Source organism: Odocoileus virginianus, chromosome 31, assembly GCF_023699985.2.
Source record: "Odocoileus virginianus isolate 20LAN1187 ecotype Illinois chromosome 31, Ovbor_1.2, whole genome shotgun sequence".
NCBI lineage: Eukaryota > Metazoa > Chordata > Mammalia > Artiodactyla > Cervidae > Odocoileus > Odocoileus virginianus.
The window spans coordinates 24,604,318-24,622,917 of record NC_069704.1 but is presented as its reverse complement, the minus strand read 5'-3'; the positions used below and the strand labels follow the sequence as shown (position 1 = coordinate 24,622,917).

The following is an 18,600-nucleotide window of genomic DNA, read 5'->3' as shown; positions in this document are numbered from 1 at the left end:
TCCTTGACTCTTTGAGTTTTGAATGTTAATGTAGATGATATCTTTTTAAAAATTTTTTTGTAGTATATAGAAAGACAGTTGATTTCTGTATATTGAACCTGTATCCAGCTTATTTTTATGATTTGTAAATTCTTCTGAGTATTCTCCATGTATAATTAACTCATCTGCTAATAAAGACAGTTTTATTTTTTTTCTTATGATCTTTGTAATTAAAATTTTTCTTATTACACAGACTAATACACCTATTTACATTTGTAGAAATGATGAAGAATGCATTGCCTCATTCTTGATAATTGGGAGGAAATTTTTGAACTTTAAAGGTGATGTTGCCCATAGGTATTTTGTATTTACTCTTTAACAAATGAAGAAAGATTCTTTTATTCTTAGTTTGCTATGGATTCTTAATTAAAAATGAGTGTGTTGATTACAGAGGACAATAAAAGCACAATAAAAGAGAAATATTGATAAACTGGATTTCATTAAAATTGAAAACCCATCAAGAATTATCAAAAGATAAGCCACAGATACAAGAAAATATTTCCAAATAATTTTTCTGAAAAAGGACTTTTATTTAAGATACAACTCTTATAACTGGTTAAGAATCAAATAAATTGCACAGCAAAAGATTTGAATAAACATTTCAATCAACTGTGTGAATGGCTATTAAGCGTCTTGAAAAGGTACTAATAACTTCATTGTTGTTGTTCAGCTGCTAAGTAGTGTTCGTCTTGTGACTCCATGGAGTGCCACACACCAGGCTTCCTGGTCCTTCGCTATTGCCCAGAGTTTGCTCAAGCTCATGTCCATTGAGACCGTGATGCCATCCAACCTTCTCATCCTCTGTCTTCCCCTTCTCCTCCTGCCCTCAGTCTTTCCCAGCATAAGAGTCTTTAAAAAAAAAAAAAAAAGAGTCTTTTCCAGCGAGTCAACTCTTCATATTAGTATTGGAACTTCATCTTCAGCATCAGTCCTTCCAGTGAATATTCAGGGTTGATTTCCTTTTAGGATTAACTGGGTTGATCTCCTTGCTATTCAGGGGACTCTCAAGAATTTTCGTCAGCACCACAGTTCAAAAACATAAATTCTTTAGTGCTCAGCCTTTTATGGTCCAGCTCTCACATCCGTACATGACTACTAGAAAAACCAGTAGCTTTAACTATATGAACCTTTATAGCAAAGTAATATCTCTGCTTTTTAATATGCTGTCTAGGTTTGTCATATTGGTCATTAAAAAAAACTTAGTCACCCATTCCTGTCTGACTCTTTGGAACCCCATGGACTGTAGCTTGCCAGGCTTCTCTGTCCATGGAATTCTCTAGATAAGAATACTGGAGTGAGTAGCCTTTCCCTTCTCCAGGGGATCTTCCTGACCCAGGGACTGAACCCTGGTCTCCCACATTGCAGGCAGATTCTTTACCACCTGAGCCACCAGGAAAGCCACATTAGTCATTCAGGATATGCAAATTTAAAACCATAATAAATACATCACATCACTAAAATGGCTATGATAAAAAGGCAGACCAGTGTCCTTGTAGGACAACAGAGACCCTTAGCATTGCTAAGAATGTAAAGTGGTATAGCCACCATGGAAAGCAGTGGCAGGTTTTTGTTTTTTTTTTCCTTCCCTGTTTTAAATTAAATAGAAATTTACAATATAGCTCAGCAGTTCCACTCTACCCAAGTGAGTCTTTGGGTCAAAGTGAAAAAATTTCTCTACACAAAGACTTGTATGCAGATGTGTTCACGGTAGTATTTTTCATAATAGCCAAAGAGTAGAAATTGTCCATCATTGAATGAATGGATAATCTAAATATCTGTCTCTACAATGAATACTATTTGGTAATAAAAAGACAAAAGATACTGATTTATCTTTATATTGTGGATGAACCTGAAAAACATTATGTAGTATGAAAGAAAGAAGTGGAAGACTATATATTGTATGAGTTTTGTTTATATGAAATGTCCAGAGAAGGCGAAGTTATAGGAAAATAATAGTTTGGGACTAGAGGTGAGAACAGGGAATGACTGTATATGATTATGAGGAATCGCTTTTGTGATAATGAAAGTGTTCTAAAACTATGTTGTGGTGATAGTTGTACAACTCTCTAAATTTACTAAAAGATATTGAATTGTGTATTTTAAATGACTGAATTTCAAGTAAATTATAACATCAAAGAAGGTGTTAAGGAATGAGTGTTGAAAACTCATTTTCTACTAAAAGTTTATATGATTTTCATCTTTCTTAATTTCTTAAATTAAAAAATCTAATAGTAAATCAGTCTTAAATCTTGGCCTGAGTATAAATTGGTATTAATACATGTATGTTACTAGTAGGTATGATATACTGATATTTTGTTTAGGATTTTTTGAGACCGTATGAGAAAAATTGGTCTGTCATTGTTTTTCTTACAATGTTCTTGTCAAGTTTTTGTTTTCAGTTCAGTTCAGTCGCTCAGTCATGTCCGATTCTTTGCAACCCCATGAACTGCAGCATGCCAGGCCTTCCTGTCCATCACCAACTCCCGGAGTCCACCCAAACCCATGTCCATCGAGTCGTTGATGCCATCCAACCATCTCATCCTCTGTTGTCCCCTTCTCCTCCTGTCCTCAATCTTTCCCAGCATCACCATCTTTTAAAATGAGTTAGCTCTTCGCATCAGGTGGCCAAAGTATTGGAGTTTCAGCTTCAGCATCAGTCCTTCCAATGAATACCCAGGATTGATCTCCTTTAGGATGGACTGGTTGGATCTCCTTGCAGTCCAAGGGACTCTCAAGAGTCTTCTCCAACACCACAGTTCAAAAGCATCAATTCTTCTGCGCTCAGCTTTCTTTATAGTCCAACTCTCACATCCATACATGACCACTGGACTAGACGGATCTTTGTTGGCAAAGTAATGTCTCTGCTTTTTAATATGCTGTCTATGTTGGTCATAACTTTCCTGCCAAGGAGTAAGCATCTTTTAATTTCATGGCTGCAGTCACCATCTGCAGTGATTTTGGAGCTCAGAAAAATAAAGTCAGCCCCTGTTTCCACTGTCCTCCCATCTATTTGCCATGAAGCGATGGGACCGGATGCCATGATCTTAGTTTCCTGAATGTTGAGCTTGAAGGCAACTTTTTCACTCTCCTCTTTCACTTTCATCAAGAGACTCTTTAGTTCTTCTTCACTTTCTGCCATAAGGGTAGTGTTGTCTGCATATATTAGCTTATTGGTATTTCTCCCGGCAATCTTGATTCCAGCTTGTGCTTCCTCCAGCCCAGAGTTTCTCATGATGTACTCTGCATATAAGTTAAATAAGCAGGGTGACAATATACAGCCTTGACATACTCCTTTTCCTATTTGGAACCAGTCTGTTGTTCCATGTCCAGTTCTAACCGTTGCTTCCTGACCTGCATACAGGTTTCTCAAGAGGCAGGTGAGGTGGTTTGGTATGCCCATCTCTTTCAGAATTTTCCACAGTTTATTGTGATCCACACAGTCAAAGGCTTTGGCATTGTCAATAAAGCAGAAATAGATGTTTTTCTGGAACTCTCTTGCTTTTTCGATGATCCAGCAGATGTTGGCAATTTGATCTCTGTTTCCTCTGCCTTTTCTAAAACCAGCTTGAACATCTGGAATTTCACGGTTCACGTATTACTGAAGCCTGGCTTGGAGAATTTTGAGCATTACTTTACTAGCGTGTGAGATGAGTGCAATTGTGCGGTAGTTTGAGCATTCTTTGGCATTGCCTTTCCTTGGGATTGGAATGAAAACTGACTTTTTCCAGTCCTGTGGCTACTGCTGAGTTTTCCAAATTTGCTGGCATATTGAGTGCGGCACTTCACAGCATCATCTTTCAGGGTTTGAAATAGCTCAACTGGAATTCTGTCACCTCCATTAGCTTTGTTCGTAGTGATGCTTTCTAAGGCCCACTTGACTTCACATTCCAGGATGTCTGGCTCTAGGTGAGTGATCACACCATCGTGATTATCTGGGTCGTGAAGATCTTTTTTGTACAGTCTTCTGTGTATTCTTGCCACTTAATATGTTCTGCTTCTGTTAGGTCTTTACCATTTCTCTCCTTTATTGAGCCCATCTTTGCATGAAACTGTTCTTCATATGAGCATTTAAGATTGATGGTAAATGTTTTTCATTATATTTTTGGAATAATTTACTTTTGCAGCCATATGGGCAAACAGTTTTCTCTGTATGAAAGTTTTAAATTACATATTCAATTTTTAAAATATTTATTTGCATTTTTAGATTTTCTGTTTCTTTGTTAATTTTAATAAGTTATGTTTTCCTAGGAATTTGTTCATTTCATGTCATTTTTCAATTCATTGAGTCAGAATTATTAGTAGTTTATTGTTTGTGAAATCCTTGGTATCACCGTCCTTTTCATTCTCAATTGAGACTTGTGCCTTCTCTGATTATTTGTGATGCATCTTGCTAAAATGTCTGTTATTTATTTTAGTTTTTTTCAAAAGCTGATTGTTTTGATTTTCCTCTCATACGTTTGTTTTCTATTAAAAGTTTCTTGCTTCAGTTTTTGCTATTTCTTTTATTCTACTTTGGGATTAGTTTCATGTTTTTTATTTCTTGATAGGAACATTTGACTGCTTTATTAGTTAATGTGAAATGTCTGTTAAAGTCCACTTTAGTTGTCCGCTGTAGACAGTTTTTTCATTTTAGTTCTGTGAATTTTTGCTTTATGTATTTTGGGGCTGTCTTTTTTATGTATGCCAATTTAGAATTTTTACGTCTTTTTTAATGGATCATCATATTTATTATAAAATAACCCTCTCGTTGAGCGATATTTCTTGCCTTCTCTTTTGTTAGAGATGAAGATACCTTTACAAGTTTTCTTTTGGTTAGTGTTTGTATGTTTTTTACAGTTTTATTTTAGCCAGCCAGTGCTCTTACATTTTAAGAAGATCCCTTATAAGCAGTATACAGTAAGTTTTAAAACTCTCCTCTCATAATGCCTGAAGAATTCCCTGTAGTGCTTCTTTTAGTTTGGGCCTGCTGGTGTGTTTGAGGATGTGTCTGTTAGTTGGTGTGTAAAATGTTTTTATTCATCATTTTGAAGGATAGGTTTGATTAGATTGGAATTCTAGATTGGCAGTTCGTTTCTTTTCCCACTTTAAAGACATTCATTTTCTGTCTCACACATTTGTGTGGATAAAGCTGCACTCCATAATCAGACACGTCTTCTATACTTCTCTGCTGGGACTGATGTGCAGTGAAATGGGCTGCATATGTTAAGAGAAAACCTTGATTCCCTTTAGCTCCTGGCATGGTTTCTGGCAGCTTTGTCTTTTTAACCTGAGTGTGGTTTTCAAGCATGCTGCGTGGTCACAGGATCAGAATGTTGGTAAGACCCCCAGCCGGAGCTCTGGTTCGTGTGTTAGAGGGTACCCTAACGGAGCCCTGGGGTCCGAGGACGTGGATCCCATGACTCAGTTACGAGGGCTCCTTCAGGGCTGCTTCCTTAGAGTCCCTGTCTGTCCCATCAGCCTTTACTTTGTGGCTTTGGCTCCTCTCTGTCTGTTCCCTTCCCTCATATCATACTGCATTTAGCTACATATGCAATCTAGAAAAGCAGTCTGATGGCCCTATTTGCAAGGAAGAAATGGAGGCATAGACGTAGAGAAGGGACTCGCGGCCACAGCGGGGGCAGGAGAGGGTGGGATGAATTGAGAAAGTAGCATCGACATATATACACTGCCGTGTGTAAAATAGCTAGCTATTAAGAAGCTGCCACGTAACACAGGGAGCTTAGCCCGGGGCTGGGTGATGACCTAGAGGGGGAGGATGGGAGAGGTGCAAGGGATGAGGGATGGGGGGTGGGAGGGAGGCTCAGGAAGGAGGGGGTGTAGGTTCTAGGGTATGGGTTTTATCAACTGCAGTTCTCAATTTCACAGGAAGTGTGTCGGCTCAAAATGTCTCAGCTTCAGCTGCTACTTGCTTGTTACATCTAGTCCTGATCAACTTATAATTGGCCCGTAAGAGAGTAGGTAGCCGAGTAGGTACCTTCTATGCTGTAATTTTACTTTGTTTTTTATTTGTCTATTTATTTAAATGAGGACTTACCTTTACTCAGAAGGTTTAATTTTACTAAAAAGAATGTCTTTGTTGAGACACAAAGGAAATGATCCCTTGAAAATGAAGTGAAAGTTGCTCAGTCGTGTCTGACTCTTTGTGACCCCATGGACTCTATAGTCCATGGAATTCTCCACGCCAGAATACTGGAGTGGGTAGCTTTTCCCTTCTCCAGGGGATCTTCCCAACCCAGGGATCGAACCCAGATCTCCTGCATTGCAGGTGGATTCTTTACCAGCTGAGCCACAAGGGAAGCCCAAGAATACAAAGGAGTGGGTAGCCTATCCCTTCTCCAGCGGATCTTCCCGACCCAGGAATCGAACTGGGCTCTCCTGCATTGCAGGTGGATTCTTTGCCAAACTGAGCTATGAGAGAAGCCCCGAATGATCCCTTAAGGAAGTAATTATATTTATTATCTGTTCCAAAGTTACGATTCTGTGGTAAACTCATAATTATGAAATTGTTGGTTTGTATGTATTTTCAAGTCAGTGATTCTCAGATGTGATCTGCAGTCACTAAGTCAGGCATCCATAAAATAACAGTGATTTTCATAGCAGTAAGGTGTGAATTGCACATTTCATTGGGTTGGCATTTGCACTGATGGGGCAGAAGCAGTGGTGGATAGAACTGCCAGCATCTTGTCAGGAACCAAGGAAGTGGCATCAATCTGTAGTCATTTATGTTGACATGAATGGATTTATTTGTATTCAGTGGATAAATAATTTAAAATTTTAATTGAGTTCATTTTCTAATAGAATACTCTGGATAGACACATGTATAATCTTAACAGAACCTCTTCTTCTAAGAGTATAAGGGGGTCCTGACATGAGAGTTTGAGAAGCATTCCTTTCAGTCCTTGGTAGATGTATAGACAAGCAAGTATTTTGTTTAATCTGATGCTGATTTTTGGGAAGAAAAGCTTAGAGAATATGATTCCTTTGATAGATAAATCCAGTCTATCTTCAAGTTTTATGTGAATCTTATGTAAATGTTCCTTTCATTGCCTTAAAATTTTAACTAGGTTATATTCGTAAATAAAATACTTTGCAGGTGCTGATCTTAAGGAAAGAGCCAAAATGAGTTCCAGTGAAGTTGGTCCTTTTGTCTCCAAAATAAGAGCAATGATTAATGAAATTGGTAAGTACAATTAAATTGTCCTTGTAGCATGGTTAAAGTGACCTTAAATATTGAATATTAAAAGTTACACACTGTTTTTAAGTATTGTGAAGTGAAAGTTGCTCAGTCTTGTCCAACTCTTTGCTACCCCATGGATTGTATAGTGCATGCAATTCTCTGGGCCAGAATATTGGAGTGGGTAGCCTTTCCCTTCTCCAGGGGATCTTCCTGTCTTTATGTATAAACTTTGGCTAAAATATTTACATAATTAGATAATGATGGTGTATAGCTGGTTGTAAAACAGAATGTATGTTTAATTTGAAAAATTGTGAAAAATATTTTGTAATTAAACCTGCCTCATATTTATGATGACATTACTTATGGAGGTAATTATTAGAAAACAAAGAATAATTTGGCATAAGTGTTTGACATGAGTATATTTCTTAAATAATTGCATTCACAGACATACAGATTTGGATTTATTTTTTGTGTGAGTGGGATAATACTGTTTCTTTAGAATTATAGTCTTCTTTGTAAGGTTTATGTTTAAGTACATATAAATTTGCTTTTATTATTAATACCTTTTAATACATTACTGCATAGTATCTGTGGTCTTACCCAGAATTTTATTTATTTATTTTTTCCTTTATTTTTATTAGTTGGAGGCTAATTACTTTACAGTATTGTAGTGGTTTTTGCCCTACATTGACATGAATCAGCTATGGATTTACATGTGTTCCCCATCCTGAACCCGCCTCCCACCTCCCTCCCCATCCCATCCCTCTGGGTCATCCCAGTGCACCAGGCCCGAGCACTTGTCTCATGCATCCAGCCTGGACTGGCGATCTGTTTCACACTTGATAATATACATGTTTTGATGCTGTTCTCTCAGATCATCCCACCCTCGCCTTCTCCCATAGAATTTTAAATTATTTCTTCATTAATGAACATTGGATTTTTTTTTGTTTGTTTTGGCTGTTTTATTTTCATGTTTTTTTAAACTGCTTTTCTTGTTTATAATAAAATAGTGATTCCTTTGTACAAATTCTTTTAGAACATTAGTATATATAAGATAGATTTCTAAATATGGTATTGCAGTTCTAAGTATCATGTGTTCATTTTACATTTTAATAAATACTACCAGATTATATTGCAAAAAGATTATAATAATTTATATTCCATCAGTTATATGACAGTACCTGTTTCTTCATGTTCTTGCAGCATTTAACATTACTTTTTTAGTTTGCCAAAGTTAAAGAAAAAATAGATCTTAACATTTTAATTTGCACTTTCCCAGATGCTAGTGTAATGTTATATCTTTTCAAATTAAACTTGCCTTTCCCCTTCTGTAGATTGCCTTTTCACATTCATCTCCTTTTCTGTTTACTGAAAAGCCAGTTTTGTATTGAGCTTTTGTTGTTAAATGTATTACAGGTATTGTCTCTTAATATTCCACCCTAATTCAGTTCCAGGAGCTTTATATATCTAGAGGGTACTAAGTTCTCTTTATTTTATTATTTTTTTTTTAACTGAAGATTTCTTTGCTAATCCTCACATCTCAGTTCTTCCAAATGAATTTAGGATTGTTAATTTTAAAGGGAAGAGGAAAAATAGTCTCGAGCCTGTGATTGGAATTTCTGTAAATATTGTTTATAAAGAATTAACATTTTTATGATACAGAATCTTTCCATTCGTCATGTGCATAGCTTTCATTGTATGGGGGGATCATTCATGTTTTAATGTTCTTTAAGAAAGTTTTCTTCACATTGGCTTCAGTCTTGTATCTTTTCTCCCTCTCAGATTTATCCGTATTTTATAGCACTTATTCCTCTGAATGGAATCTTTTCCTGATATTTCTGTTGAAGTCTAGTTATTGTTGTAGGTCTGTAGGAAATTTGTTAAATTTTTATGTGCTTGTTTTGTATCATGCTAGCTTATTACTTGTATTAGTTATTGTTATTTCTCAATTTTCTTGTGTTTTCCAGAAAGCAAAAAAGTTCCTTATATATAAATAATGCTGTTTTTATCTTTTCCAACCTTTTAATCTTAACATTTTTCATATATTTTCACATTGGCTAAGGCTCTTGGTACAATATTCAGTTATTGAAGTGATCATATTCATCCCTTTATTTGAGTATGATGATTGCATGTAATATTTTGCCAGTAATTATCAAGTTCAGGGAGTTTTCTTATATTTCAGCTTGTTTTGGAGTTTATTACTCTTCTAGTCAAGAATAAGGGTTAAAATTTGTCAACTGCCTTTTTGATATGTGTCAAGATCATATCTATTAGAATTTGTCTCAGGTTTTATTATACTAAATTGTATTAATAGCATTACTGATGCTACACTGGCCTTGTGTTACTAGATTAAATACTGCCTGGTCATTGTGGCTAGTGGTTATGATGGTTTTTAATATATACCACTGGATTTAATTTTAAATATTTTGATATAAGCATAAATGAGATGGGATCTTCTAATTTTGTGTTCTGTGTTTCTCTTTCGGCTTCGTTACCATGGTTTTACAATCTTCATAGAATAAAGTGAGACGTTTTTCATCTTTTTCTGTGCTATCCAGGGAAATCATCTGTTATTTGAAAGAGTAGTAGAATTTGACCATGTGACATCTTTGGGGTTTTGTTATTGTTGTTTACCTTTTGTTTTTAGAGCTAAGTTTTAAAATATACATGTTTTGATTTCTAAAATAGTTCTTGTCGCCTTCCTACCTTTTGTTTATCCCTTGCCAGATTTATTAGAGGCTCTCCTCTGCTGCTCTCTCCACACAAACACATGGTCAGAGAGATGTTTTCTGAGGCAGAGCATGGATTTGTTTTCCACTGTGGTCAGAGAACTTGATCTTGGAAGTAAAATTTATGCTGTCTGTAACTTTATATATATGCTAGGACGAATTGTTAAGACTGGTTCAGTTGTAAACATTACCTTGATGTTTTTTCTCAGCCTCTTTCTGTTTTATTGAATCTGAAATTGGAGTTTTCTGGGACTTCTTAAATGAAGAACTATTCCTTTTTAGTAGTGGTGTTTTCTTTTCAGTGGTTGTAGTGGTAGCATTTCTGTTCTGGATCCTGATCCAGTATACTTGTTTCCCTTCCATGGGTTCCCTAACTTGGGAGTGATACTTTTCACTATGATATTACAGTGGGCATAAATCTTTTAAGATGTCTTTTTTTGGTGACTTACTGAGATTTTGGGGGGCAAATAAAAACTGTCTTGATCAAATCTCTTTGTTTAAACCTCGGGCTAGCAAAGTTCTTCTTAAAAGGACTGACAGATATTTTAGGCTTTGTGGGGCTGTTATGGTCTAAGTTGCAGCAACTCAATTTTTTTTTTCTTTTAAAGACTATTTTTCAGGAGCAGTTTTAGGTTCACGTCAAAATGGAGGGGTGGGTAAAGAGATTTCTCATATATCCTCAGCCCTCCATATGCATAACCTTTTCCCCATTATTATTATTTCACACCAGAGTGGCACATTGGTTATAACTGATGAACCTACATTGATATATCATAATTACCCAAGTCCATATGTTTACATTAGGGTTCATTATTAGTGTTTTACATTCCAGGGGTTTGAACAAATGTAAAATGACATGTATCCATTATTATAGTGTTATGCAGAGTGTTTTCACTGCTAAAAATCTTCTGTGCTTGTCCTGTCCATCCCTTCTGCTGTTTCTGGCAACCACTTTTTATTGTCTTCATAGTTTTGCATTCCCAGAATGTCAAATATTTGGAATCATATAATATGTAGGTTTTTCAGATTGGCTTCTTTTCACTAAGTAACATGCATTGACATTTTCTCCAGGTTGTTTCATGCCTTACAAGCTCTTTTCTTTTTATTGCTGAATAATATTCCAGTGTAAACATGTGTCACAGTTTGTTTATCCGTATACCTACTGAAGGACATCTTGGTTGCTTCCAAGTGTTGGCAATTATGAGTAAAGATGCTGTATACATCTGTGTGCAGATTTTTGAGTAAATGTGTTTTCAGTTCCTTTGTGTAACTGCCAAGGAACATGATTGCTAGATTGTGTGGTTAAGAGTCTGTTTAGTCAAGAATTTACCAAACTGTTTTCCAAAGTGGCTATACTGTTTTGTTTTCCCACTGGCAATGAACGAGCTTCTGTTGCTTTATATCCGTGCCAGCATTTGGTGGTATCAGTATTCCAGGTTGTGGCTATTCTGATAGGTGAGTCGTGGTATCTCTTTATTGTTTTAATTTGCATTTCCATGATGGTGTATGATGTGTCTTTTCATAGGCTTGTTTACTGTCTTTACGTGTTCTTTGGTGCTGCTGCTGCTGCTGCTAAGTCACTTCAGTCGTGTCCGACTCTGTGCGACCCCATAGACGGCAGCCCACCAGGCTCCCCCATCCCGGGGATTCTACAGGCAAGAACACTGGAGTGGGTTGCCTTTCCTTCTCCAGTGCATGAAAGTGAAAAGGGAAAGTGAAGTCGCTCAGTCGTGTCCGACTCTTAGTGACCCCATGGACTGCAGCCTACCAGGTTCCGCCGTCCATGGGATTTTCCAGGCAAGAGTACTGGAGTGGGGTGCCATTGCCTTCTCCCTTCTTTGGTGAGGTGTTTGTTAAGGTTTTTGGCTCAGTTTTTAATTGAATTGCTTTTCTTATTGTTGAGCTTTGAATTCTTTGTATATTTTAGATAACATTCCTTTATCAGATGTGTCTTTTGCAAATACCTTGTCCCAGTCCGTGGCTTGTCTTATTCTTTTGACTTGATCTTTGATGGTGTACTGTGGGGGCTTTCCAGATGGTGCTCATGGTGAAGAACCTGCTTGCCAATGAAACGTAGGAGATGGGAGTTCGATCCCTGGGTCAGGAAGATCCCCTGAAGGAAGGTATGGCAACCTACTCCAGTATTTTTACCTGGAGAACCCATGGACAGAGGAGCCTGGTGGGCTACGTACAGTCCATAGGGTTGCAAAGAGTCGGACACATCTGAAGCAGCTTAGCACAACACAGCACACTCTAGCTTATCACCCACCAGCTTGTCACAGCTTGTACTAGGGTACTTCAGGGGAAGCAACCAGCTAGGCTGGGATACAGCCTCGCCCACTAGCTTCGAAGTTGCTAGGTTGTGTCCAATTCTTTTGCAACCCCATGTCAGTTACTTTAAGACTTCTTGAGCCCACAACTACCCTGGGACCTAGCTCTGTCCTCCAGAGAGTCCAGAACCAAGGCTTGCACTCTAGTAGGCTGGCAATAGATGCCCACCTAAGGGCCCTGCAGCCAGAGACCTCAGGTCCTGACTCTGCCCACCAGTTGGCTGGCACTAGCCTTAGACCAACTGCAGCAACCATTGGGCAGACACCAGCTTCAGGTCACCTTCGGCCCCAGCCTGCCCACTAGTAGGTTGATACACCAACTCCAGGACCTCCAAGGCCAAAGACTCTAGGATCTGGCTTTGCCCACCCAGGGACTGGTACTAACCCCAGACCAACTTTACCAGCTTGCTCACAGGACTTGCCCTGGTGCAAGCTGACACTAGCTCTAAGACATCTTGGACCCCTCAGCAGGCCTACCCAGGATTCAGCCCTACACAACAGGACGGAGACAGCTTTGAGACACCCTGGGCCCTACAGCCAGCTGTGTAAGGAACTGGCTCTGCCTACCAGCTGATAACATTAGATCCAGGAACCACAGCTCTGCGGTCACCCAGCCCACAACCTGGCTCTGCCCAGCAGTGATCCAGTGCTAGCCTTGGGACCCCCTAGGGATCCACAGCCAGCCAGCCGCCTTGTGACCCAACCCTGCCTAGCATCAACCAGCAGCCTTTGTGTAAGGACCTGGCAAACAGCTGAATTGGAGCCAGCTATGCCTGCCAGACTGTTCATAGTAGTCAGCTTGCTGTAACAGCAGGACCCATGCAGCCCCCATGAGGGGCATCCCTTGAGCATACAGTTCTGGTGACCAGTTGGAGTGTGTTGCTGGAACACATAGGATGTGTTCTACTAAAGAGAAGTTCCAAGGTTGGGGAATGTAACCAAACTACCAAATACATAGCAATAGAAATGGCAGATTAGTCAAAAAGAGGCCACAGAGGTACATGTTCTAAATGAAGGAACAAGATAAAACTCAATAAGGACTAAATGAAGTAGAGATAAGCAATTTACCAGATAAGAAGTTCAAGGTAATCGATCATAAAAATGTTCAAAGAAATTGGAAAAGATTGGATGTATAGACTGACAATACAGAGGTTTTTAACAAAGAGTTCTAAAATATGAAATGACTAAACAGTGTAAGAATGCAGTAACAAAGGAAAAAAAAATATGCTAGAAGGAATCAACAGTAGATTAGATCATAGAGAGGAACAAGTTAGCTGGAAAAACGGAGTAGTGGAAATCAATGAAACGGAACAGAAAAAGAATAAAAAGAAATGAGGACAGTTTAAGAGATTTGTAGGACACCAAGCATCTGAATATTTGAGTTTTAGGAGTCCCAGAAGGAGAAGAGAGAAAAGGGAATGGAATGTATTTGAAGACATAATAGCTAACAACTTCCCTGACCTGGGAATGGACCAGGAAGAACAGAGAGTCCCCAAGAAGATCAACCCCCAAAAGATAACACCAAGATACATTGTATAATTAAAATGGCAAAAACTAAAGCTAAAGAGAGACTATTAAAAACTACAAGGAAGAGTAACAAGTTACCTAAAAGGGAACTCCCTTAAGGTTATCAGCTGACTTTTTAGCAGAAACCCTGCAGAGCAGAAAGTTGTGGCTTGATACACTTAAAGTGAAGCGAGGGAAAAATCTACAACCCACAAATACTCTACCCACAAGACTTTCATTCAGATTTGATATAGAGGTCAAAACTTTTACAGACAAGAAAGGCTTATAGCACTAGCAAACCAACTTTACACAGAGTAGTGAAGGGGTTTTTCAAAGAAAACAAGAAAAGGCCAAGTTTTTATCGTGATGGATGATGAGATTAAAAAAAATGTGGAGAAATAGTGATGTATTTGAGAAGGGGGAAAATTGCCACCTGGAATGATTTTCACTGCAGTAGTAAACATTTCAGGCATGATACAATTTTAGTAATATTGACAGGTAAAAGAATGTTAGAGAACTCAAGATAATTAAGTTTTAAGAATGTCATCTGATGTGTATTTCAGAATTCCCAGGCCCTTTGCTCAGTTCTCTGCAGCCACTATCCAAAGGGCAGTTGTTCAATTACCTGTCAGGGCTCATCCTAGAAAAAAACTGGGAAAAATGAAAACATGAGCAGAGGGTTTTGTTCAGTACTTTTGTTTTTTTTTAAAGGTAGATTAGTGAGGCAAAGGGGTTGCTGATTTAGCATTCTCTGGGATTCTAATATCCCCTCTATCCTGGAGATAGTGTTAGTTGATTTTGGAATTTACCTAATAAGATACCAGATTTTCTTTTTAAAAATAGACCAACTCAGGAGGCCTGTATATTCATTGATCCATGAACATTGTTACTCCAGGGAGCCTCCTTAGATCCCTGTTAAATTTCCATATGACTCCCTGTCCTCCTCTTAAGTCAGCTCTGATCATCCCTCCTTGAATCTTAGTCAGTTGGCTATTCCACTTACTTATCCAAAGTGTAATAAACACACCTCAAAATAATAAAATCAAAAGGCCACAACTAGAAGTATGAAAATTATGAAAGAAAAAAATATTATTGGTAAAGGCAAATATATAGTAAAGGTAGTAAATCAACCACATATAAAAGTAGTATGAAAGTTAAGAAATAAAAATAGTAAAATCACCTCTATCCCCAATAAGTAGTAAAGGGATACATAAAAAAATGTAAAATATGATGTCAAAAACAGTGGGGCAGGTAGAAATTCACAGAGTTGTTAAAATACATTTGAACTTAAGAGATCATCAGCTAAAAATAATTACTTAAAACATACGTATTGGTATATTTAAACTGCATGGTAACTGCAAACCAAAAATGTAATAATATAACAGATGCACACACAGAACAAGAAAGGAATCCAAATGTAACACTTAAGATGATAATCAAATTACAAGGGAGTAGAGCAAAAGAAGAAAGGAACAAGAAGCAGCTTCACAAAAAGCCCAAACACAATTTTCAAAATAGCAATAATTCAGTAATTACTATCAGTAATTGGGCTTCCCTGATAGCTCAGTTGGTAAAGAATCTGCCTGCAATGCAGGAGATGCCAGTTTGATTCCTGAGTCGGGAAGATCCACTGGAGAAGGGATAGACTACCCACTCCAGTATTCTTGGGCTTCCCTTGTGGCTCAGGTGGTGAAGAATCTGCCTGTAATACGGCAGACCTGGGTTTGATCCTTGGGTTGGGAATATCCCCAGAGAAGGGAAAGGCTACCCACTCCAGTATTCTGGCCTGGAGAATTCATGGACTGTATAGTCCATGGGGTAGCAAAGAGTCAGACAGGACTGAGTGACTTTCACCATCAGTAATCACTTTATATGTAAATTGACTGAAAGCTCTAATCAAAAGATATAATTGCTGAATGGATACAAAACAAGACCCATATATACACTGCCTGCAAGAGAACTCACTTCAGATCCTAAGACACACACAGACTGAAAGTAAGAGGGTGGAAAAAGTTATTCCCTGCAAGTGGAAATGAAAAGAATGTCAGGATAGTTGTATCAGACAAAATAGATTTTTACAACAGAGACTGTCAACAGGAGACAAAGAAGGACATTACATAATGACCATGGGATCTATCCAGTATGCAGCCAGCACAGGCACACCTAAACACATAAAACAAATATTAGCAGACTTAAAGGGAGAAATTGGTGGTAACACAATAATAGGGGATTTTAACACCCCACTTACATCAGTGAACAGATCATCCAGACAGAAAATGAATAAAGAAATATTGGCCTCAATCAACACATTAGACCTGTGCTCTGAAGAGCAGAGTACACATTCTTTTTAGGTACATGTGGAACATTCTTCAGGATAGGTCACATGCTGAGCCACAAAACTAGTCCCTGTAAAGTTACAAAAATTCGAGATCTTATCAAGCATCTTTTGCAAGCACAACACTGTGAGATAGGCATCAGCCACAAAACAATAAAATTACTATTTATTTGTATTATTAATCCCTCAAAAAACAAAACCCCAAACATATGGATGCTAAGTAGTATTCTGCATAACAACCAGTGGATCATTGGAACAATCAAAGAAAGAATAAAAATATACCTGGAGACAAATGAAAATGAAAACGTAATGATCTAAAACCTATGGGATATGGTAAAAGTTCTAAGACGAAAGCTTACAGAGATACTAGCCAAACTCAGGAAACAAGAAAATTCTCAAATAAATATCCTATACTTACACCTAAACGATGTAGAAAAAGAATGAATAAAACCCACCCAAAGTTAGTAAAAGGAAAGAAGTTATAAAGATCAGAGCAAAAAAAAAAAAAAAGATCAGAGCAGAAATAAAGGAGATACTGAAAGGTTGTTGCTGAGCTGTGAAAGATGCCAGGATTCTTGGCCTCTGGAGGAGAAGCATTCAATCTGGGGCCAGTGACAAGGCTTGATCGCTCAGAGCTTTTGTACTTTAATAAAGTTCTATTAAAATATAAAAGAGATAGAGAAAACTTCTGACGTATACATCAGAAGCCGGCAAGAATTTGTCTTTAGCCGGATGTTATACGGTTTGTCTTTAGCCGGATGTTATACGGTTTGTCTTTAGCTGGATGTTATACGGTTACTAGCAGTCTGCTAATTAGAGAAAGAAAATGTCTCAAAACTCAGAGACTGACACCAGGCCCCTCACCCACAACATGCATTTTGGGATAACATTGGCACAAGGTGAGTTCTCCCAGGCCATAAAATGATTGACATGAATCTTGAAGAAAGGCAGGTTTGCAAGTAAATATATAGATTCATTAACACAGATTAGAAGAACTTTTGTATGAATAAAACATACTGGTTTGTCAAGGTTCTGGGTCTTAGGCGAAACTGACTTGAAGACAGAGTCTAGGGTAAATACATAGTTCATTAACATAGCTTAAGACGAACATTTCTATAAGAAAAACACACTGGTTAGCTCAAGGTTTGAGAAAAGTTAAGTTCTGGTGGAACCAGGTGTCATCATGGCAACACGAAGGGGAAAAAACACTTGTAGTTTGTTTCCTCCTGCCGCTTGAGAGAGGTAGAAAATGTCTGACACTTGCCTGTTTCCTCCGTTTGGAGACCCCAGTCTTCCTGCCTGTTACCTTCTCAATACCTAAAAAATAAAAGATTAATGAAACTAAAAAGCTGGGTCTTTGAAAAGATTTTTAAAAAATTGATAAACCTTTAGCCAAACTCATGAAGAAAAATAAGAGAGGGGCCAAATCAATAAAATCAGAAATGAGAAGTTATAATTGATACCACAGAAACACAAAAGATCATTATTCACCAATAAAATGGACAGCCTAAAAGAGATGGAAAAATTCCTAGAAATGTCCAATCCCCTCTAACATTGAACCAGGAAGAAGTAGAAACTGTCAGCAGATTAGTTACCAGTAATGAAACTGAGTCCATAATAAAATTACTCCCAACAGACTATAGTCCAGGGCTAGACGACTTCACAGGTGAATTCTACCAAACATTTAGAAAAGAGCTAACACCTGTCGTTTGTGAACTATTCCAAAATATTTGCAAAGGAAGAAATGCTTCCAAACTCTTTCTATGAAGCCAGTATCACCCTGATACCAAAATCAGACAGACCCAGCACGTTAAAATCATACGTTTTTCTCAACAGGTTGATAAAGGGAATTAGATGTCATATCTATCTTAGGTAAAGCTCAAGGCAAACTGGAATTAGAAGGAAGCCTTCTTAGCCTGACAATTGTTAGTAAAATGTAAAAGTGGTCTCCTAAAATCAGGAAAAAGACAAGAGGCCTGCAGTCACCTCTCTTCAACATTGTCCTGAAAATCTTGACGTTTTCTTTTGCTGATATGGAAAAGCAGGAAATAGAAATAAAATAGTGACGAGAAAAAAGAAACGTAACACTGTCTTTCTCAAGTTGTTATTGTCTCCATTGAACTAAAAGGATCAACAAATTATTAGAAATAATAGACTTTGCAAGATAGCTGAATATAGGATTCATATTAGAAAATAATCAGTTGTCTTTCTTCCTACCATGAACAGACAAAAGATGTTGTTCTTCAGTCACTAAGTCGTGTCCAGCTCTTTGTGACCCCAAAGAACTGCAGTATGCTAGGCTCCTCTGTCCTCCACTATCTCCTGGAGTTTGCTCAAATTCATGTCCATTGAGTTGGTGATGCTATCTAACCATCTCATCCTCTGCTACCCCCTTCACCTTTTACCTTCAGTCTTTTGCAGCCTCAGGGTCTTTTTCAGTGAGTCAGCTCTTTGCATCAGGTGCTCAAAGTATTGGAGTTTCAG

The 18,600-nt window shown here is 37.9% G+C and overlaps 1 protein-coding gene across 5 annotated transcripts in view; it reads left to right on the top strand.

Annotated features, from left to right (window-relative positions):
- Positions 1-18,600, top strand: part of AUH (AU RNA binding methylglutaconyl-CoA hydratase) — a 204,339-nt gene that overhangs the window by 52,744 nt on the left and 132,995 nt on the right. For 4 of the 5 annotated variants that reach the window (XR_011484963.1, XM_070459414.1, XM_070459411.1 and 1 more), the window contains one exon: positions 7,133-7,219. The exons of the other annotated variant lie outside the window; for it this stretch is intronic. Coding sequence is in view for 3 of the 4 variants with exons in the window: in XM_070459414.1 (XP_070315515.1) it covers positions 7,133-7,219 (87 nt within the window). In the remaining variant the exon portion in view is untranslated. The remainder of the gene's footprint in view (positions 1-7,132; positions 7,220-18,600) is intronic. 5 annotated transcript variants of the gene reach the window in all.